Source organism: Lepisma saccharinum, chromosome 27, assembly GCF_977018435.1.
Source record: "Lepisma saccharinum chromosome 27, izLepSacc3.1, whole genome shotgun sequence".
Taxonomy (NCBI): Eukaryota; Metazoa; Arthropoda; class Insecta; order Zygentoma; family Lepismatidae; genus Lepisma; species Lepisma saccharinum.
In genome coordinates this window covers 31,529,707-31,550,241 of record NC_139255.1, presented here as the reverse complement: position 1 = coordinate 31,550,241, position 20,535 = coordinate 31,529,707, and the positions used below count along the sequence as shown (strand labels likewise).

The 20,535-nt window shown below is 36.7% G+C and overlaps 1 protein-coding gene across 2 annotated transcripts in view; it reads right to left on the bottom strand.

Annotated features, from left to right (window-relative positions):
* Positions 1–20,535, bottom strand: part of LOC145980423 (glutathione synthetase-like) — a 67,123-nt gene that overhangs the window by 3,949 nt on the left and 42,639 nt on the right. For both annotated transcript variants that reach the window (XM_083113512.1, XM_083113511.1), the window contains exons 6-10: positions 14,361–14,403; positions 13,550–13,623; positions 12,105–12,269; positions 6,210–6,471; positions 788–1,059 (exon numbers count right to left, since the gene is read on the bottom strand). In XM_083113512.1, the coding sequence (XP_082969638.1) occupies positions 788–1,059; positions 6,210–6,471; positions 12,105–12,269; positions 13,550–13,623; positions 14,361–14,403 (816 nt within the window). The remainder of the gene's footprint in view (positions 1–787; positions 1,060–6,209; positions 6,472–12,104; positions 12,270–13,549; positions 13,624–14,360; positions 14,404–20,535) is intronic.

Here is a 20,535-nt window from a genome sequence, read left to right as displayed (position 1 = left end):
AATGCAGGAAAATGTTATAGTTTTCAGGGAAAAAGGTGTAAAAACCTAAAATGCAGGAAAATTTTATACAAATTTGCTATATTGAGACTATGGTAATTTAATGTATAATGTGGGAACAGGGTTCCTACACAAAATCATGCAATTTTTTCCAGGACTTTTCAAGGATTTTCTACAATTGCTCCAGGACAAGTGTATAAAGTAAGCATGGCAAAACACACATCATTACATATTTTCTATTATTAAAAAAAAATAGTTCTATTTTTTTTAATGCAGGCTCCCAACTCTCCTACACCTGCTCCTTTCCACACCTTCCATTTCTTAGTATAATGAAGGTTATTTAATTTTTACAATAATACAGAAAAAATACAAAGGTAGAAAAAATAAACACAAGTGTATATAAGTTTATAAAAAAATTACCATCTTGTATTACAAATAAACAAGAATAATATCCTTGGAAAACTTGGAATATTTAGGATAGCAAACACTTTTTTTTTAACCATTATTATTATCATCATATTTTCTACCTCTGAGCGATACAAAATAATACAAAAACGCAGGGCATTATACAAGCACTGAATTATTCTTATTGCTTATTTTTGTTACTTGTACATCACTTTTCTGCCATTTTGGCTAATTTCAATGATGAGGATGAGTGATGATTAGGTGAAACTGATGAAGAAATAAAAAAAAAGAACAATAGAGAAACATTAAGACCTCCAGAAGCAAAACAAATTAGAGTTCTTTACCCATATAGAGATAGACTGCAACTTCTACAATTAAAACTTACCCAATCGTCACACCAAAAATTCCAAGCTCACTGACAACATCTTTATAATGTATGATTCCACCAGGCCTAACCATGTAACTCTTTATAACTGGAGGTACTATTCGGTCCATGAGAATCCACGCCGTTCGCTCTTTCGAATTTCGCACTTTCATTAGCTCCTCCCTTATTTTCACCCCGTACACATTGTTTCCACCACCTTCTCGCTGTGGTTTCAAAACATACTTCTCTGGATCTTGTAGAGCTTGGGCAACAGCTTTGTCTCCAAATTCATCCTGTTAAGAGAAAATGAAAAAGTAGGATCATATAAAAATCTTGTACAATATTAAACAATGACAATATGATGGTAAATACTTCTTTATTTGTTTGGTGTTTCATCAGCATCACATACACAGACAGAGTCCTTGCCAAGAGCAAAGAATGACAAACAATGTAACAATATACAGTAAAACCTCGTTAATCCAGACTAACGGGGGGATAAATTGACCTGTTTAACGAAAGTCCGGATTAACTGAAAAGAATGGTAGAAAGTGCATTACAACTTCGTTTATAGCAACACAACACATTTATTATGGTGTATCTAAAAGGCATAGGCCTTTTCTTTGGAAAGTTCTCCCATGGACGTTGAATGTACGTATTCTTAGCCTTTACGGAGCAATATGACGAATGCGATTGTTGACTTCTAGCCACATTTAAAACCTTGCATTCTGCTTTTGGCCTTTATCCTGTCCGGATTAAGTGAAGTCCAGCTTATCGGGGTCCAGATTAACGAGGTTATACTGTATTAGCAAAAAACAATGGTATCAATGGATCAAACAATAGAGCGAAGATATCAAGTAAATGTGAACACTCAAAAATCAGCCGGAATGTTAAATAAATATTCATGGGGTGTGTAAAAGTGCCGTGAATTCATTTGAACCCTTGTTAAGGTATAGGTATGTGCATCTTTTTTGTTTATCCTATCATTCATCATCACTGTAAAAAGCGATGTAAAATAAGCGAGACAGAAAGGAACTTTGAACAAATAAAACTGTAAAAAGGACATTCTCTTTTACATTAGCGTTTGATATAAAATCCTATGATTTACAGACAAACTGGAAAATCTAACTTATATTATTTGGTTCTTTTCTAGACAACGTATCTAGATAAATATATTATAAATAGCCTGTAAATTAGTGTAAAATTTGGTCATTCTGTTACATTTTATGTTAATAAAAAGGTAGTTTCTCTTTCTAAGGCATATCCTATGCATTAATTAAGGAAGTGAATGCACAATTCATATTCTTCATGAAGCATTTGTCATTTTATACTGCATCAATTGAATGCTGGTTATCAATATTTAAATCTTTGCAAATGATCCACGTAGCCACAGTCATCTTATAATTAATGTTAAGAACAACTTCCCTTCAATCATTAAAGAAATAATGCTCTTGATAACAATTAATTATTGGTCATTGCCATCAGCAAACTTTATTTCAGAACTTCTAGTTCGTATCATCCAAACCAACAGTGGCACAAGATTTTCCAACAGTTACATTTTTGCAAGCACATGTAGTTGATAATTAATACTATATATATTACACTTGCATTTTTTGTGATAACGCATACATTCTGATTCGAAGGCTAACTAAATTATTGGAAATATATTCAACAGAAAACAAACTTTGAGGATGTTCTACATATATATATATATATATATATATATATATATATATATATATATAAATAATGAAGGAGACAGTAAACACTTACCACACGAATAGAAATAATTCAATATTTCGCAATCTGAGTCGCATTTTCAAGAAGGTAGATAAAAGATCGACGACACTGTGAGTAGAGGCACAGAATACTGACCGTAGCGTCTCTACGGTCAGTGTTGCCAGAAACAGTTGAAAGGAAACACAAAATACTTTAGCCAGTGTTTACTGTAAGGTGGGTGGGTAGTTTCGGGGAGGAGAGGAAAGAGTTACTGGTTGGCTAGGTTGAGTCCGGGGGGTATAGTGGCGTGCATGCCTGCTATATAGGCCCTTTCCCATCGCCTGCGGAAAGATGTGTCAGAGCAGGGGGGTAAAAGGTGGATGATGGCAACACGGAAGCAGTTATTGAAGGTGGTGTTATGGCTGTTGGTGTGGATGGCAACTGTGAAATCGGAGTTTTGGATGGAGGAACGGTGATTATTTATCCTTAGATTCAAGGGGGTGGAGGTTTCGCCTAGGTAGAAGTTGCCGCAGACTTGACAGATGAGGGTGTAAATTAGATTGGATGAGTGGCAGTATTTCGTGTTTCCTTTCAACTGTTTCTGGCAACACTGACCGTAGAGATGCTACGGTCAGTATTCTGTGCCTCTACTCACAGTGTCGTCGATCTTTTATCTACCTTCTTGAAAATGCGACTCAGATCGCGAAATATTGAATTATTTCTATTCGTGTGGTAAGTGTTTACTGTCTCCTTCATTATTTGTATGTATATATATATATATATATATATATATATATATATATATATATATATATATATATATATATATATATATATATATATATATATATATATATATATATAAACACCATTATACAATTATTTTTACCCATGTTACCAAACCAATAATTCTACAAGTATTCTGTTAACCACTGAAAAATTGTGACAATAGGTGTGAAAACAGTTTAAGCTGATGTTTATTTTAGAACATGGCAATATGGTATTTGAAAAATTTCAGATGGGAAGGAGGATTTCAATAACAACTATTCAAGCTTCACGATATTACAAAAATTATACATATTTCCCCCCAAAAATGCCAAAAAAATTAACAAACTCAGAGGGAGGGGGTGCAGAAACCAGTGGGGAGGGAATTCTCCCCCATACCACCCTGGTGACACACACACACCCACAAAAGTAAGTTAGAATCTTTAAATTAGTTATGATTTCCTGAAAAAAATGTTTCAAAATGCAATATCTTATTTGAAAAGTGAGTCCAGCACTGTGGCCCTTGTGGGCTAAGGTGTCATGCTTTGGGCTCTGACTACAGGATGCACGTAGGTATCTTCTTGGGGAAGCATAATAACTTTTCTCCTGAGATCTCGGCCTGTGTATGGAACTGGTGGCCATTCTCCTTCATGAGGAAATTGGGGAGGTAAGAATGAGTAGTGTAATCCGGTCATGGAAACCTACAACAACAATGACTGACCACACGTCACCCTGTAACTTCTTGAATGATCTTCCACCTTGGCAGGTGGAAGTGAGGTCAACAATTGGTAGGTAGGCCCTGGCGATCAGAGGCTGCTGCGCCACATTTCTCTTCATCCTGTACCTTGATGATCTTCCAGAATATCTTCCCGATTCATGCAAAAAGCTTCTCTTGTTCGCTGACGATTGCAAAATATATAGTAAAATCTCCAAAATGCGCAAAAGAATTTAGATTCTCTAATAAAGTGTGTGAATTATGGAACTTAAAACTCAACCCTCAAAAATTTACCATGATGACCTTCTCCTTAAAGAAAAATGCATTAAATACAAAACACTCCATAAGAAATAATTGGTTCAAAGAGTTGCTGCACAAAAGGACCTGGGCATCATATTTGACGAGAAACTTTCCTTTTCTGAGCACATCTCTGCAGTCACTAAGGGTTCAATGCATCTGCTGGGTCTTCTCTATAGTTTCACAGAAATAAACAACTTGTCTGCCCTCAGCACCTTTTACAAATCTTTTGTGTCACCAAAAATTGAATACTGTTCTCCGATTTGGTCTAGGCATGCCCCTTAACTTCAGATAGACTAAATTCCGTCCTACATTTCTTCCTGGCCATTGTTCGACACCGAATTCCATCCACAAAACACTTGCAAAAGTCCATCCTTCTGCAAATGTTAAATATCCAAACTCCTCAAGAGAGACATAGACTGGTAGACCTTATATTCCTACTTAAAATAAAATAGTGAATGGCAACATCAGAAGTGATTTCCTTCTTCAGGAAATTCACTTTCGTGTACCTGCCCGTTCAAGAAGAAGCACTCAACTTTTTGCTTCTCAGAAGCCAAGATTGTGCCTTATCCAGCGTTCTCTGTTCCATAGACTGCCCAGCAAATATAATAATGTAAGAAGCCAAATATACATTTTTAAAAATCTAGACCGTTTTAGAAGAAAGTTAAATAAAAATATGTAAGTCTCTTAACCACACGTGATTTTATTCTATGTTATTATTTTTGGTGCTTCATGTTATTATTTTTGTCCTTATGTTCTGTTAATTCGTTCCAATGTAAAATGGCTAACACTGTATTTGGAATCTTCTATTAAATAAATAAATAAATAAATCTTTATTATTATTATTATTATTATTATTATTATTATTTGAAAAGTGAAGTCTGAAATTATGCTGAAATTTGAATTACTTATATAGCACTAAAATTGTAGCCTGTACTTTATTGGAAAGTGATTTTCATTCCACAACTAATAGTAACTTAGCTCCAAAATAGCAAACATTGGCATGTGTAATAGAAGAAAAATGGCCATCACTAACAAACAAATACTAGAAATCAAAGCAGGCCTATTTCACTGACAATGTATCAGAGTAGCAACACACACAAAGTCTGAGTTAAAAGAAATGGTAGGACAACCAGTACTGGACAACTTTACATGAATCGTATCATGCCGCAGACGTGAATCGAACCTAGGACCCGGGCATCATAAATAAATAAGCTAATCACGTTATAAAAAGGGTCCCGCTGAAGCATTGAAAAAGAGCTTCTTAAAAGCTCATCGTGACAGCGTCCTTCAGCGGAGTTGGAAAAACTCCGCTGACATTGCATTAGAAAATGAAATAAGGAATCAGCATTCTTCCTCAGGATCGCCGTTGCGAGAGGACGTGATCAAAGCAACCGTCATAATGGCCGATAGTTCGAAATAGGTCGCGTGAGAAAATATCAGTCTTAGTTGTCTTCCGTTTTCCATCAGATGAAGTAGTTATTACAAAATAAATCTGTTTCTAGTTGTTTTCAGTTTATGTTGAATCCGGTAATCGCGAGAGAGCTCCACAGGCATCATAAGTTTAGAAAAAGGAGCGAACGAACGATCGGGAAGTTAAAGTTATCATTAGAATATCGGCCTACGAAATTACAGAGTTTGGAGCCCGAAGTTGCTCCCTCGTCCGTTTTCTTACAGAGCAGGACCACGTCGATAAGGACCAGCGGAGAAGAGATCGCCGTAGAACTCCAGGTAACGAACATTCCTTGTCTTTCCTTCCCCTGCCTGTTCAGTCAAAGGTAGTGTTTAAATATATGTCCGTGTGTTCTTCTTTACGGGGCTAGTCCCCTTGCAGTTTGAGTTACAACGTTCCTCTCGCCTAGCAAGGGAGTGGCAAAGGCTTTCATAGCCTATCTTCGATCCCCCTCTTAGACTTTATACGGAATGACCCAACGACAAAGTTCAACTTACAAAATCCAATGAGTAGAGACCAGTGAAGATCTCTCGCACGGCTTCCACCTTCTCCGGTTCTTTCAGGAATCTCTCCAGAGCTAGAGGTCGAGCCAGGGCCTGCTGCACTTTCTTCGTTCCAGCCAAATGGTAGTGAATCGTAGGGCACTTCAATGCGCGAGAACGTTCCACCATCAGCCTTGCTTCCCACTCTAACTCAGAGTGATATTGATCAGGCACGTATCCTGCTCGGTAGTACACCACTGCAACTTCATAGCCATCGCTTGAAAGACAAATATATTCAGTTTTAGATTATTTGAACATTTCTGCTACGTGTAGAAATAGTCAGAAATAGTTAGTGTTGCACAGAGGATATACCGTAGTTCTTCAAATCGAAGGTGCACCTGAATTTTAGCCCCATTTTTTCAGAAAAAAAAATCTTCGACTTTAAGGTGCAGTTGTTTACAATTTTTTGTTTATTTAAACATCTATAGGGTACATGCTTATTTGTTTACAAATACCTATATGGTACTTTACCTTGCAAAAAATATTTACTCTTTGTAACTACCGGTGTTAGAGACTGCAGTAGATTCTATGTTGTACGTGCATGAAATACATATATTGTAGTATATACATCGAATGGAAGATGCCATCGAATCTAAGGTGCACCTGAATTTTGGACGTATAAAATCTGACAAAAACCTGCACCTTACATTTGAAGAACTACGGCATTATTAGCAGTTGCGTGCGGTGACCATTTAGACAGCCGAAGCACTGAATATATAATTTTTAAGCAAACAATAGTAAACCAAGAGGCAGGCTTGCTTTGATAAAAATCACAGCTGGTAATAGTTTAAATTAAAAGAATAGATATTGAAATAATTAGACCTAATAACAATTTTACTATAAGTAAAATTTTATAGAAAATAACTAGTTTCTGGCCCTTAAACTGAGGAAAACCGAAAACAATAACGTTTTGAAACACTCCGATACACTCTCTGTCTCTGTACGGAGTAAACTAACTCCCTGTCCGATGCTAACTTAGTTTGTAGCAGAAATACGTGTACACGGCACATGACCTTGAGGTGTGTGCGCAACTGTCTGCCACTGCTGAACTGATGCAAGAGGGAGATTGCTTCGGCTCAACCTCAGTGCAGGCCTGAAGGGGCTGGTATTTATTCTGCAATGCTTCGGTAGCTTACATTGTATGCACACCACTGAATTATTAGGGTGCAAACTTATAAGTTGGGCTCGGAAGTTGATAAATCATTTTTTTTTTTCTGAGCCTTGAAAACAATGCAAAATCTGATAACAGTCAATTTCCCTTCAGTTAGAACCAGGTAACATGTTTTTTTCCTTCTTTTTAGCCTTGTTTGTCTTTTAGGTCATTTTTCTGTATTTCTTGCAATTTTTGTTGCATTTTTCTTCATTTTTGAGGTTAATTTTTCTCCTACCTGTTGTTTCAAGAATTTTAAATGCATTTGCTAGGATATTTACATTTCCTGACATGCTCCTTTTAGTAATTTTGCTATTAATCGAAAATACGATCAATGGAAAAGCACAATATTATTTTCATTTTTAAGTGAAACGCTTGGCAATAGATTAAATAATTAATTGTGGTAAATTTATTTTTCCTCCATCAAACTTTAAATACTTTGGGTGAAGCCTACTGTGAGGTTCTCTTGTTGGTCAGTATTATCACTTTAATCTGTGGTTTCAAAATAAATTTGAATTTGAATTTAAAATTTTGGGTGTTTTGTACCAGTCACATTATACGGGGTCCAGCCCCTTACCGTAACAAAAATAGCATAATTGAAAATATTCTGACTTTCGTTAAAAACCTGAGGCTATAAAGGGGCACTCAGCACACACAAGGACAAAAAACAACAGGACAACACCTACAAAATTATACTGGCCACAAGGGCCAGTCGCCAGAGCCTCGTTAGTCTGCAAAATGCCGTTCAGGGTGTACTACGTGGAAGTGAGATTGATTTGATTTGATTTTAAAATATTGGGTGCATCAGCACTTAGGCTATTTTGCACCCGTCACATTATACGGAGTCCAGCCCCTTACCGTTGACGGGGTCCAGCCCCTTACCGTTACAAATAACAACTCTAACGTTTCATAACTAAAATCATAAAATATTCTGACTTCCGTTAAAAGCTGAGGCTGTAAATGGGCATTCAGCACAGATAAGGACAAAAACAGGACAACACACATAATTATACTGGCCATAGGGCCAGTCGCCAGAGCCTCGTTTGTCTGCAAAACGCAATCCAGGGTGTACTACGTGGAAGGTCCCCCTTACACCCCGGTTTCAAATTATAACATTAATGCCATTATATTAATCCAGACTAAAGGGGGGATAAGTTGACCGGTTTAACGAAAGTCCAGATTAACTGAAATAACCTAAAAGAACAGTAGAAAGTGCATTAAAGCTCTGTGTATAGCAACAAAACAGGTTTATTATGGTGTATTTAAAAGGGCATAGGCCTAAATACACTATACAGTACAGTAAAACAAACATTAAGACTCTATATGTACACAATACAAAGAACTAGATGCGTTTGATACAACAGCTCTTATAGAAACTGACTGCATTGAGTATCCACAACAATGGGCAACGTACATACTGTACTTTTCTGTTCTGCCATCGAATGTGGAAAGAATGGATTGTTGTCTGTGCAGTAAACAAGTTGTGTATTCTAACAATGGCGGCATATGGGGCTGTGTTTTTTTACAAACTTGTTGCTGAATGTTGTTCGACTTCAAAAATTTGTGTGTTGGCTTAAAGCAACGGAGTCCGTTATGGAGCAATATCACCAATGCGATTGTTGACTACTAGCCACATTTAAAACCTTGCATTCTGATTTTTTCTTTTTTTGGGCCTTTTGCCTGTCCGGATTAAGAGAAGTCCGAAGTGGGGTCCGGATTAACAAGGTTTTACTGTATTTATTAAAGAATCACATGAATGATACATCATAAACATAAATGAAATTATAATGTAATAATTATTATAATCTCGGTATGGCTTACATAATGTTTCTGTTCTCTTCCAATTAACCTTTGATGTTAGTCCTAGACCGAAGTTGAGGAATACCGGAAGTATTTATCACAAGAACAATCCTTCTTGAGAACAATATAATTTTCACGAACCGTTCATAAAACAGCCCAACTAACTTACCTCACAAATCTGACATACAATGTGAGATTTGTGTTTCGAGTCTGCGTCAAGAAGCAGGACATTGAATTATTTTTCCATGTCCGTATTGAAACTACATGTTTGCTTCTTGACCATGCTTATTCACTGCTCTACAAATAATGAAACACACACAAAACAATACAGCAATAGAACGTTCTCGAAGACGATTAAACATTTTATTATTATGAACTGTTTGAAACGCAGTTCAGCTGTTTTACCTTGATGCTAGTTTTAAAATTGCATCAATATTGTTTTAGAATGAATTGTCTCAAACTTTGGCTTGATTTTCAATCCAATCCTAGACTTTTATAAAATGGGACAAATAGATTCTTTTTAATAACATCAACGGGACGACTGGGACATTCCTCTGAAACGGGGCTGTCCCAGTCAAAACTGGACATATGGTCAGGAGGTACTACATGGACGAGAGGATGATAATTTCGTTATCTCCAGAAAGGATCACCCCCTAGACTCCACTTACCGACTTGATTTCTTGCACTGTAATGTATTTTTCTTAATGCATTTGTTACTTTTGGACAATCACAACCAAAGGTGGTTAAATGAAATTACTGAAGGGTCATTCAAAAAACAAGGAATTTCCTTCTATACTACTAGTCTTACACGATGATCAGTAGACTAGTAGTGAATTCAAGTGCTTTCTAATGGCATATATATAACGTCTGTATTTGCCACTTGAGAAATAATACAAAATATCTTACTGAGCACTGCAAATCCATAACGTAATTATGTAGCTGCTGCTCCACTTCTGCAAAGCCCGCTACTTGAATGGAGCTGCCTTCAACTATTCTTGCTTCTGCTATTCTCTTACACTTGCTTCACCATGTCGAATTTCTGAGCAACAGCCCTATTGTCGTTTCCCTGCATATACTGCATAACTTGCAATTTCAAAACTTCAGTGTAACTCGCCCTCTTTTTTCCCTTCGATCTCGTTTTCTTCTACTACAGAACAAACATGGTGGTAACAGAAGTGAAATCATTGGGATGCTAAACACAGTGGAGGGAGATGGTGTTTTTTTTTGTTCTGATTTGATTTATTTTACTTTGCTTCTTGTGCCACATTTGGGTAATTTGCAAAGATGGGGATGAGTGATGATATGATGAAATTGATGAATGAACACTCGCCAACATCCATGCACAGGCCAGGATTATGCACACTTTATGCACAGTAAGGCTAATCGGGACTGGACCTACAGTTTAAAGTGGGATCCGAACCACTTAACCCTTCACCGGGTATCGAACCCAGCACCCCTTGATTACAAGGCAACAACGCTACCACTGCGCCATCGGGGAGACCCATCCAGGATTCGAACCTGGGAACTGTGACAGATTACTTTGGGTCATGTAAAATAACGCACACGTAGGACGAAAGGGTGATTACGAAGAACAGGAATAGTGCGTAGGAAGAGTGTTGGATTTCAGTGAGCGTGTTTTGCATAGTGTCGCAATAGAGCTGTAGCTAGGCGGGTAAGAGCTTGAATGCTATTGGTTAACATTGCATGGTGCTAAGACCAATCACAGCCTTAGAGTTGCAATGGGGTGAGTGATGCAAAAAGGAAGTGGGTTGGGAACAGAAAAGACGTAACATCAAGTTTCTCGGTGAGCAAAGATTTCCTCGGTTGGCAGTAGTGCCATCAGACGTCGTGCTGCAAGTTCCCCGCGATTGACCAAACTTTATCCGGCCGTCGAGAAAATACTTGTGAGGAGTTGTTGTTGAAACAAATTGTTACTATTATAATCCCACACCACATTCTCTGGCATAAGAAGAACAGCATAAGAAGAAAAGTTGATATTGATTATTGGAAATACCACTGTTTATAGTGTAAAATGTAGTGAATATTGGAATTGAAGGTTTATTTTCAAATACAATGTAAAAATTAGATATTATTAGTAGTTTATTTCCATTTGTTTAATCTTATTTACTGTTCACTAATTAGCTAACTTAAGACTTGCAAGTGGCTGGTCGGTCTGGTACCATAAACCCAGAGCTCGCAAGCCGAATCAGGTGAATACACTCAAAACATTAGTAAAATTAGAAAGTAAGTAATCAACCACAAAATAAAAACGGTTGAAGACCCCTGGCAACATAGTGCGATGTGCTAACCACTCTGTTACGGGCACCGGCAGGGGAGAGGTGGTGTGGGTTGGTGACTCATTGTATACACAAGAAGATATTCTCCTCTTGATCCAGCAAAATTGACTAGGTATGATGTCATTCGTTGTTGATCAGCATAGCAACAACTTTACGACCTACAACTAAGAAAGCCATTTCTTGAACCTGGAATTATACTGCGCATTATATACAAGATATAATTGTTTGTCACTTTCCCTCATCATACACCAGGGTGCACATTATGCACATACATGCGTAAGTATGGGTAGACATTCACATTAAAAATAAACAGCGGCCCCTAGATTATGCAACAAATTCCTAAAAATATTGCACTAAACTGTAATATATTTATAGGCATATCAGATTGGTAACATTATCGACAATTTTGCCAATATACTTATTATGCCTATATCAGCTGATACCAATAGAGGATCTAATATTATATAGTAATAGATTCTGTGTTTAGGTATGTACGTAAACATTTACATCTAGAGTCAATTTGAGAGATTACACTAAAATTCTCATTGAGCAAAAATGTACTCTTCTTCCACATGTTTTCAAAAAAAAAAAAAAAATACTTACATAACAAGTGCTTTGTCAGACGTCAATTTCCCATTCTTTCCAATTTCCGTCAAATTTCTTCGGATGACGTATACATCAGGATTTTGTCTACGGATTTCAAATTCATGAAACCTCTGGTCACATATATTGTAGGTAATGTCTTCTATCACAAAAAGGATCACAGCCCTGGGGAAAAAATATATATTTTAGCAGGTAAAGAATGTACATGAGCATAATCAGGAGACAAACAATATAATCTTGCTGCACCACCAATATACTGTATTTACTGGTATATAAGACCCCCTTTTTTGTACACATTTTTGAGTAAAAAACTTGATCACTAAATTTATAATTAATTTTATCACTGAATTTATAATTTATTCACAGTATTTCAAATATAAACTTTCAACAAATAACTTATCTAATCTAACTACAAAAGAATACACTTTTATCTTCTCCGTCATACACCGCAATGAAGAAAAAAAAAGTCCAACTCAGAACAGAGAAAAATTCCAAAAATGAAGGTAATGTAGGCGTATAAGACACACTGTGCACGTTCTGAAACTATCCCATGTAACAACTAATTCGTTACTTCCAAACATTATTTTTAGGTATTACTGAAGCCAGTGGCATGCCCAGGATTTTAGAAAAGGGGGGTATGTTTTTTTTTAGTACTCTCCCCCTATTTCGTCATATTTTCCAGCATTTAAAGTTATTTCTTTTGGAGATGGTGAATCAACCCCCCACCACTTGGGCACACCACTGACGGAAGCATTGCAATGGGTTTGGACATGTTATTACAATTGAGGAAAACCTTAAGCACAAACAAGTCCTAAAAAAAAGTTGTTTAAAGTCCACTTTATGCTCAGGAGGTCTACTAAGGACTGGACCTACGGTTTAAAGTGGGATTCAACCCACTGTGCAATGTGCCTCTACCAGGGATGATAAAACCCAGGATCCCTTGATTACAAGGCAGTAGCATTACTGCCATGCCTTTGGGGGACCCAGCCTGAACAGAGAACACTAACACTCAGACCTGGATTCGAACCTGGAGCCACTGACCACTCTGCCATCGAGGTCGGCAAAACAAAATTAGAGAAGACATTACTGTGCCTGCATATTCTGTGGTAGAACACAAAAGTTATATGTATCTTGTTACAAAATTTCCTTTCTATTTACATGGACTGTACAACAATTTTGGAGCCTCCCCGATGGCACAGTGGTAGCGTCATCACATCACCTTGTAATCAAGGGGTCCCAGGTTCAATACCTGGTGGAGGCACATAGTGCTTCGGATCCCACTTTAAACTGTAGGTCCAGTCCCGATTAGCCTTAATGTGAACAAAGTGGACTTAAAACGCCAACTCAATCATTGTACAACAATTTTGTACACTCAATTAGAACAGTTACAGATATATGATTTTTTAGTCTTGTTAGCTCTAAATAACAAAAAATATTTGACTCACTTTTTACTATTATATATTTCCCATGCTTGAACCATGGCCCCAACTAAACCCTCCAGTGCATTGTTCTTTGGAAGCTGGAAAAAGAAAACAGAAATTAGATCCTTTTTATTTAAAGCATACAAACAATACGATGTTAATAAAGCATGCACACCTAAAACCACATTTCAGAATTATTATGATCAGTCCTTTTTGTTATGTTACGTGGGAAATAATGTTTCTTTAAGTTGCTCTCTTCAAGAGAATTATAACTGATTCATCCCCCCCCAAATATATATATATATAACTTCATTATATATATATATATATTTAGAAGTCCTCTTAAAGCATTCACGCAAATCACCATGTGGATTACCTTAGCTGAATTCTAAATATTCGTAGTATTGTGCCATTGAAATGTCTACTGTAATCAAGAGGACCTTGTTCTGTAGCTGGTGGAAGCACATAGTGATTCAGATCCAACTTTAAACTGCAGGCCTAGTCCTGATTAACCTTCCTGTGCATAAAGTAGACTTAAACAAACTCATGTTGAAACTGATATTGCCTCAGCACTAATCTGAATCCAGTCATTCCAGATGTGCATTAGAAAAATATAATACCCGTCCATCTATTTTATACAGTAAAATACCTTTCCCATTACTTTTAATTGTAATATGGTCAATTTAAATGACAATAGCCCCATTTAATAATGTGAAAACTCAAGTTATACGTAGAGCACACTATCAGTAACAATGTCTTGGTATTTATCTTCTTTTCCCGATCATTTTGCACTGCTACAGTGAAACAAAATAATTAATCGTGTAAATATACTTACATTTGTGAGTTTGTCTCCATGCCCCAACTCTTGTAACACGTACCTGGAATATATTATCAAAGTGGTTTATTTCAACCAACAAACATATTTAAAGTGGCTAATATTCTAGTGTATGTGACTTAAGTGAATAACTACTTCAATACTTGAGCAGAATTAAATTAAATAACATTATCTTAGCCGTTATAGGTTGTTCTATCATCGTCTACACAGCAAATGCAATTGATTTGTGCTTGAATTTCCGTTGCACACAATACATTAATCTGTCAGTAACTAAATAAATTTATCTTCATTCAGTTTTCTACTCTGATTTTATTGATTCAAATAATGTACTTTCTTGGCTAATTACAAGGATGATGCAAAATACTTTTTAAAAAATAATACAGTTATAGTTGAAGTATCAGAAAACAACACTATTTATGGTATTCCTTATTAAAAGTATACAACTTTTTAGTTAGGAATGTATAAACTTTATTTGTAGAATATCTCAAATCCATCACTTTTTTTTTAAAAAAAGAGAACATTGTCCTTTGCACATTTTAACACCAATACCACTCCAGCTGTTAAAGAAGTTAAAGGAATGCACATAAAGTAGTCCCACGTAAAAAAAATACATCCTGAGAAATTTTGTTGAACATGCTAAGTCAATTCATCTAAGACAGGCATGCTGGACTTAGAGTTACTACATATTATTTTCAAAATAAATTCAAGTCTGCCCTTCCAATGTGTTATTTCCACAGTATTTCCAGGTGGATTATTTATTTATTTATTAATTAATTAATTTCCTATTAATGTAGCATCAAGAATTAATATTTGGAGAGAAACTTTGCTAGTTTGAAGCATGTATTGTCGTCTTTTATAGGAATACTGTGTTCATATTTACATTTATCAATGATCATAAAGAAATCAAAAGATGTGAAAATGATGGAAAAAACTTAATGATTGGCATTAGTCATTATATGAAGTTTATGAGTTCTCTAGCATGTGGGGTACTTGCGAGTTGTGGGTATCACAAGAAATGCAGTAGAATTAAGATGAACAGAATATAGCTATTAATTGATAACCATAGTACAAAATGTAATTATATTGACATGAGATAGTTCCTTTTGTTGGTATTTCAGCAAATGCATGCACAATAATCAAATATATATACTGCAAAGTCACTATGAAATATACAGATCATGCATCAGTTTGCATCTTTCTGAAACAAATTTCCTTTCTTTCTAATCATTTGCCATCCTCGAAAATGGAATTTAGGGCCTCCCCGATGGCGCAGTGGGAGCATCCTCGCCTTGTAATCAAGGGGTCTCAGGTTCGATACCTGGTGGAGGCACATAGTGGTTCGGATCCCACTTTAAACTGTAGGTCCAGTCCCGATTAGCCTTTCTGTGCATAAAGTGGACTTAAAACAATTCAAATTCATTATCAAGATTTAAATTATCTGTTGGTGTTTTCTCTCGCTCTTTCTCTCCGAGGAGTAAGGGGAGGGGGGAGGGGAGAGAGAGAGAGAGAGAGAGAGAGAGAGAGAGAGAGAGAGAGAGAGAGAGAGAGAGAGAGAGAGGAAAAAGGGCAGAGAGACGAGAAGAGAGAAAATGTCCCCTCTTTTCTCCCTCCCCTTCTCTCTCTTTCCCCTCCTGCCTCTCTCTCCCTCTTTTACAATTACAGTGATTATACATTTTCAGGAGACTAAGCTCAACAAACTTAAAATGCAGGAAAATGTAAAACCGAGGAAAATTTTATAACACTTTGCTATGTTGGAACCATCAAGATTGAATGTATAATGTGGTAAAATGTAAAATCGGAGTTCCACTGCATAAAACTAGTTCAAGAGTAGCCAGTATGAACAATTTAGATTTTTTCCTAACTAATCAGCAGAACACAAGTATCATTTTTTTTAGTGTATCATAGCCAATGAATAAATTAGTGTATGTTTTGTGCAAAAATCAAAATATGTTGCATGTTTTAATTTTTACGGCACCTTTCTGCCACTTTTGGCTAATCGCTACATTGAAGACACCTGATGATTAGATGAAAGTGCTAAAGGGATACTCGCAAAGGACACCCATGCCAGGAATCAAACGTGGAACTTCAGTGATGACATCAAAAGTCAACCACTTAATGCACTCAGCCACTGAGTAGCCAGGTTCAAATTTCTAAAATCTAAATTCAGTTTTCAAACTTTTGTACACTGTGATCCACTATGCCCTAATACTATACATTTAAATAAAGTTCCATATAAAAATTCACATATAATTTCAGGACAGATTTTCAATATTTCTAGACTAACAAACACCTCATGTCTGTGGTTACGTATTTCCTTTGAAGAAAAATGGTGAACTTTTTAGTTTCCATCATATTGGAATGATTAACACATGTATATTCAAGTAAATGTTGTTTTTTATGGGTTCAGTCCAAAGTTTAGCAGAACAAGCTTCTTGCGTCTGTTACCCTCTTGCAGGGTGGGCTTTCAATGTGTGTGCTTTTCAAATGTTCCGCAAAGTACAGGTGGACTGGCAGGCCTCAAGAGGTTAAACACATATTCATTACAACTGTGAAGTTCTAGACTTCTCTAAAACCCCTTAAACTTCCCTGGCCTATCCAAATTACAAAAGATGATGTGTGTGTATTTCATGACAGATGGCTACATTGCCACTTCATGCCCCCTTCTTCTCAAACAGAAGTTGCACAAGGACAGGGGCTTGGCAATGGTGATTTCAGCCCCTACACCTTCATTTAGTTTCAGCTGGGGTGGGAATGCGGTGTCATGAAATATAGGAAACTTACAAGAGCTGTACTATTCCTATACTTGCATAAAAAAAATTAAGCTTTATTTTACAATGTTTGAAGCACCTAACTGATCTGTAATTGTGGCACACAAACTATTTTTTATAGATCTGCAGCAAATCAAATGTTTCGGCAATGATCACCAAGCATTCTCCCCCCCCCCCAAAATAAGCAGACTTGCTCGCTTTTTTTTCTTTCTTTCTCTTGTGCATTCTGATTGACTGAGTTGGAGTTTTAAGTCCACTTTATGCACGATAAGGCTAATAGGGACTGGACCTACAGTTTAAAGTGGGATCCAACCCACTATGTGCCTCCACCAGGTATTGAACCTGGGTCCTCTTTATTACAAGGCAGGGATGCTACCACTGCACCATCGGGGAGGCCTTTTGTGCATTCTGATCCCGATCAACCAATGGTAGTGTGTGCACCTGTTTTATACCAATATTCTCATTAGAACGCTGTTCATAACAAATGAAAAAATACATTATGCTCTGTCAGTTGCGTTTCTTCAGCAATTATGCTGAATATCACAGTCAAGAAAAAATCTGGAGATATCATGACACCTGACGCCAGATATAGGCAGAGAAATAAGCCAGGAATGCTACTTTTTGTCGGCTAATTCTTATGTGAAAAATCTTAAAATTTGCTCCCAGAGTAATTGAGCAATGCTTGACATTCAAGTAACTGAAAAATCGCTTTGCTTCCTGAGCTCTCAGATAGTGCCGACAACAATTCCATTTTCAGATTAAAGGCAAGACCTGTGATAGATTGACAAGTGCTATCATCCACATTGTTCAAAGTGACAACGACACAACACACTTCTCCAGTTCTTATATGAAAATTGCTGAAAATATCCAACAGCTCACAAATTGAAACTTGTGTTGGGAAAATAGCATGGCCGATATAACAGAACTCAGGCCTATATTTCGAGACAACAAGTGTCTATTTTTGGAGACACAACAAACAACATTTTTCTGAGGAAATACCCTGCAGGCCCTGGAGTATGGTTTGGCTAATTTAGATAGTGTCTTGGTAGTGGTAATGTGCTTGGTGTTAGACACACGCAGGAATGAATAGACAAACATGTTGATCCTTTTGATATTCGAACGTTTAAGAGGTTGGCTGGCTAGAAGCCACTAGCCTTCTTACCGTACCATCACTATAATTGGCGTGCCTCTGTTGAACATGCTTAAAGAAGCCTTAAAATATTCATTAACAATTAGTTCCTGCTATCAATAAAGTTGTTGCTAATGCTGTTTGAAAATTGTAAATTCCAGTAGAAATCATATTTAAACGGATGTGCAAAAAAAATCCCACATGACTACAGTAACACCAGTCCAAAACAGAAACTTAGTAAGATAATTGCATTAACATTAAATATGCTGTTAAATCCATGCCCATATTTTTATGAGTATATTTCCTTGGGAGCAAGAATAGATAGTTGAAAGCACATTGTCCTACTCTTCAACTAAAAACAAACAATCTGCTTGAATATAGTGGCAATGTTAAATTTCCTCTAAGAGCAGAAGAACTTCTATCCTCTAGTAAAAAAGCATTTTCTACAGCTTCGCACAAGTAATATAGTTATAAATCACTGAGTAGCCACCACAAATACGAAAAACAATTAACTCTACCACACTACTTACCATTACATTTCAGAAAGATGCTCTTTAAACAAAAGAAAGTCACACAGGCAGAACGTAAATCGGACAGCATTCCAAGTAAAGGTTGGCACAAACATTAGCAAATGGCAACAAGCACAAACCATACAAAAAAGTAAACAAAATGCAAACAGACAAAATTTTAAAAATGATCTCTATGCAGAAAATGGCAATTCATACATATGTTAATCATTTAGCAAGTTACTATGTGCAAAAAAATTCATTATGTGTCAGTAAGATATGGAGTAAGTGTGCCACCCAATAAGCAACCCTTCACAAAAAATAAGTGAACACATATTCTGCAAGCAGTTGATTACCGATAAACCCATAAAAATAAACCCGAAAGTATCATTAGTGTTCAATATAAGTTGGGTTTCCCATGGAACACATTAAAACTCTAATTTTGAGCAACTGCATTGTTTTGGTAATTAAACAATCATCCAACAAAATATTGCCAAGTAGAAAAGAAAATGAACACATTAGATCACTTGATATTTTGTAAATATATTATGTTCATTATTTAAGAGATGTGGTTTTGTCCAATCAGTACATCATGTGGTGGATCTGAATTAGATTCCAAGGGTTGTTTTTATGGGTGGGAATTTTTCCATTTATGTCCCTGAATATGAGGGCAATCAGGGGTGAAAAACTGCACTGTGGTGCTGATCACGTTATTTGCACTATGAGATTCAGATTGTGTGGTGCCATACTCCCACACCACCATGTGTGTGCCTTCGCGATTTTCTTTATTTAGTGTTCATTTAATAGAAAAGTTAGTTTTAAGTCACTTTATGACGATACCATACAGTTTACTCTCTCAAGAGAGAGAGAGGGAGAGACCGAGGGGTGTAAAGTGGGGATCGCCTTCATTAATAACCCGTGGCATACCAGCTCTTCAGGGCGAGGGGTTACCAACTAACTGGAGGTCTCACCCCAACATGCCTCAGCAGAGGTGGGCAATCATTTAACCAGTTATGGGGTGATGTGTGGTCCGATTTTGTCATACGGTTTCATGACCGGGTTACGCTGCTCATTTGTACCTCCCTAATTTTCTCACTGTGGAGGGTGAACACTGACCCCATACAATAGCCAAAATATCATGAGAAAAGTTGTTACATTTTTCCCAGGACATTTAAACCAGCATGGGTCCCATAGCATGAGCTCAAAGCCTGATGTCTACACATGTAGACATGTGTTTATAGTTCTTGTCGGACTTCTTAACAATCGGTCACACACACATCCACTGTGCAGGACAATATGCCTCTAATGGAAATTTAAAACAAGGAACCTTTGATTACAAGGCATTACCACTACACCACTCACAAGGCTTGATTATTTAATAGACATTGGATAGGTTAATCACTACTTCTTTGAGATTGGCCAATAAATTTGCCAAACCAATATTTCTATAATATTGTGCAAAGTTGTGAAAAATCCAGCATTTTAAAAATTCTCAGGATATTTGGACACACTGAAAGTGTAGCCTTTAAAATAACATGACACTAGAGAAACAATTTCTGGAACTTGTAATTATAAACTGTGTTTAACAATGAAAGCTCCCATGTATCTGAATGGTAAGCACCCTTGCATTTCATGCACATCATGGTCCTGGGTTCAAACATTGGCCAAAACTCCAAAATCTCAGTGATGACCCAGCATTATGAGAACAATTGGAGAGATTTCAGAAAAGAACATGTAGTGGGTTTTGGTCTAAGAAGTAAGATAACAGAGGT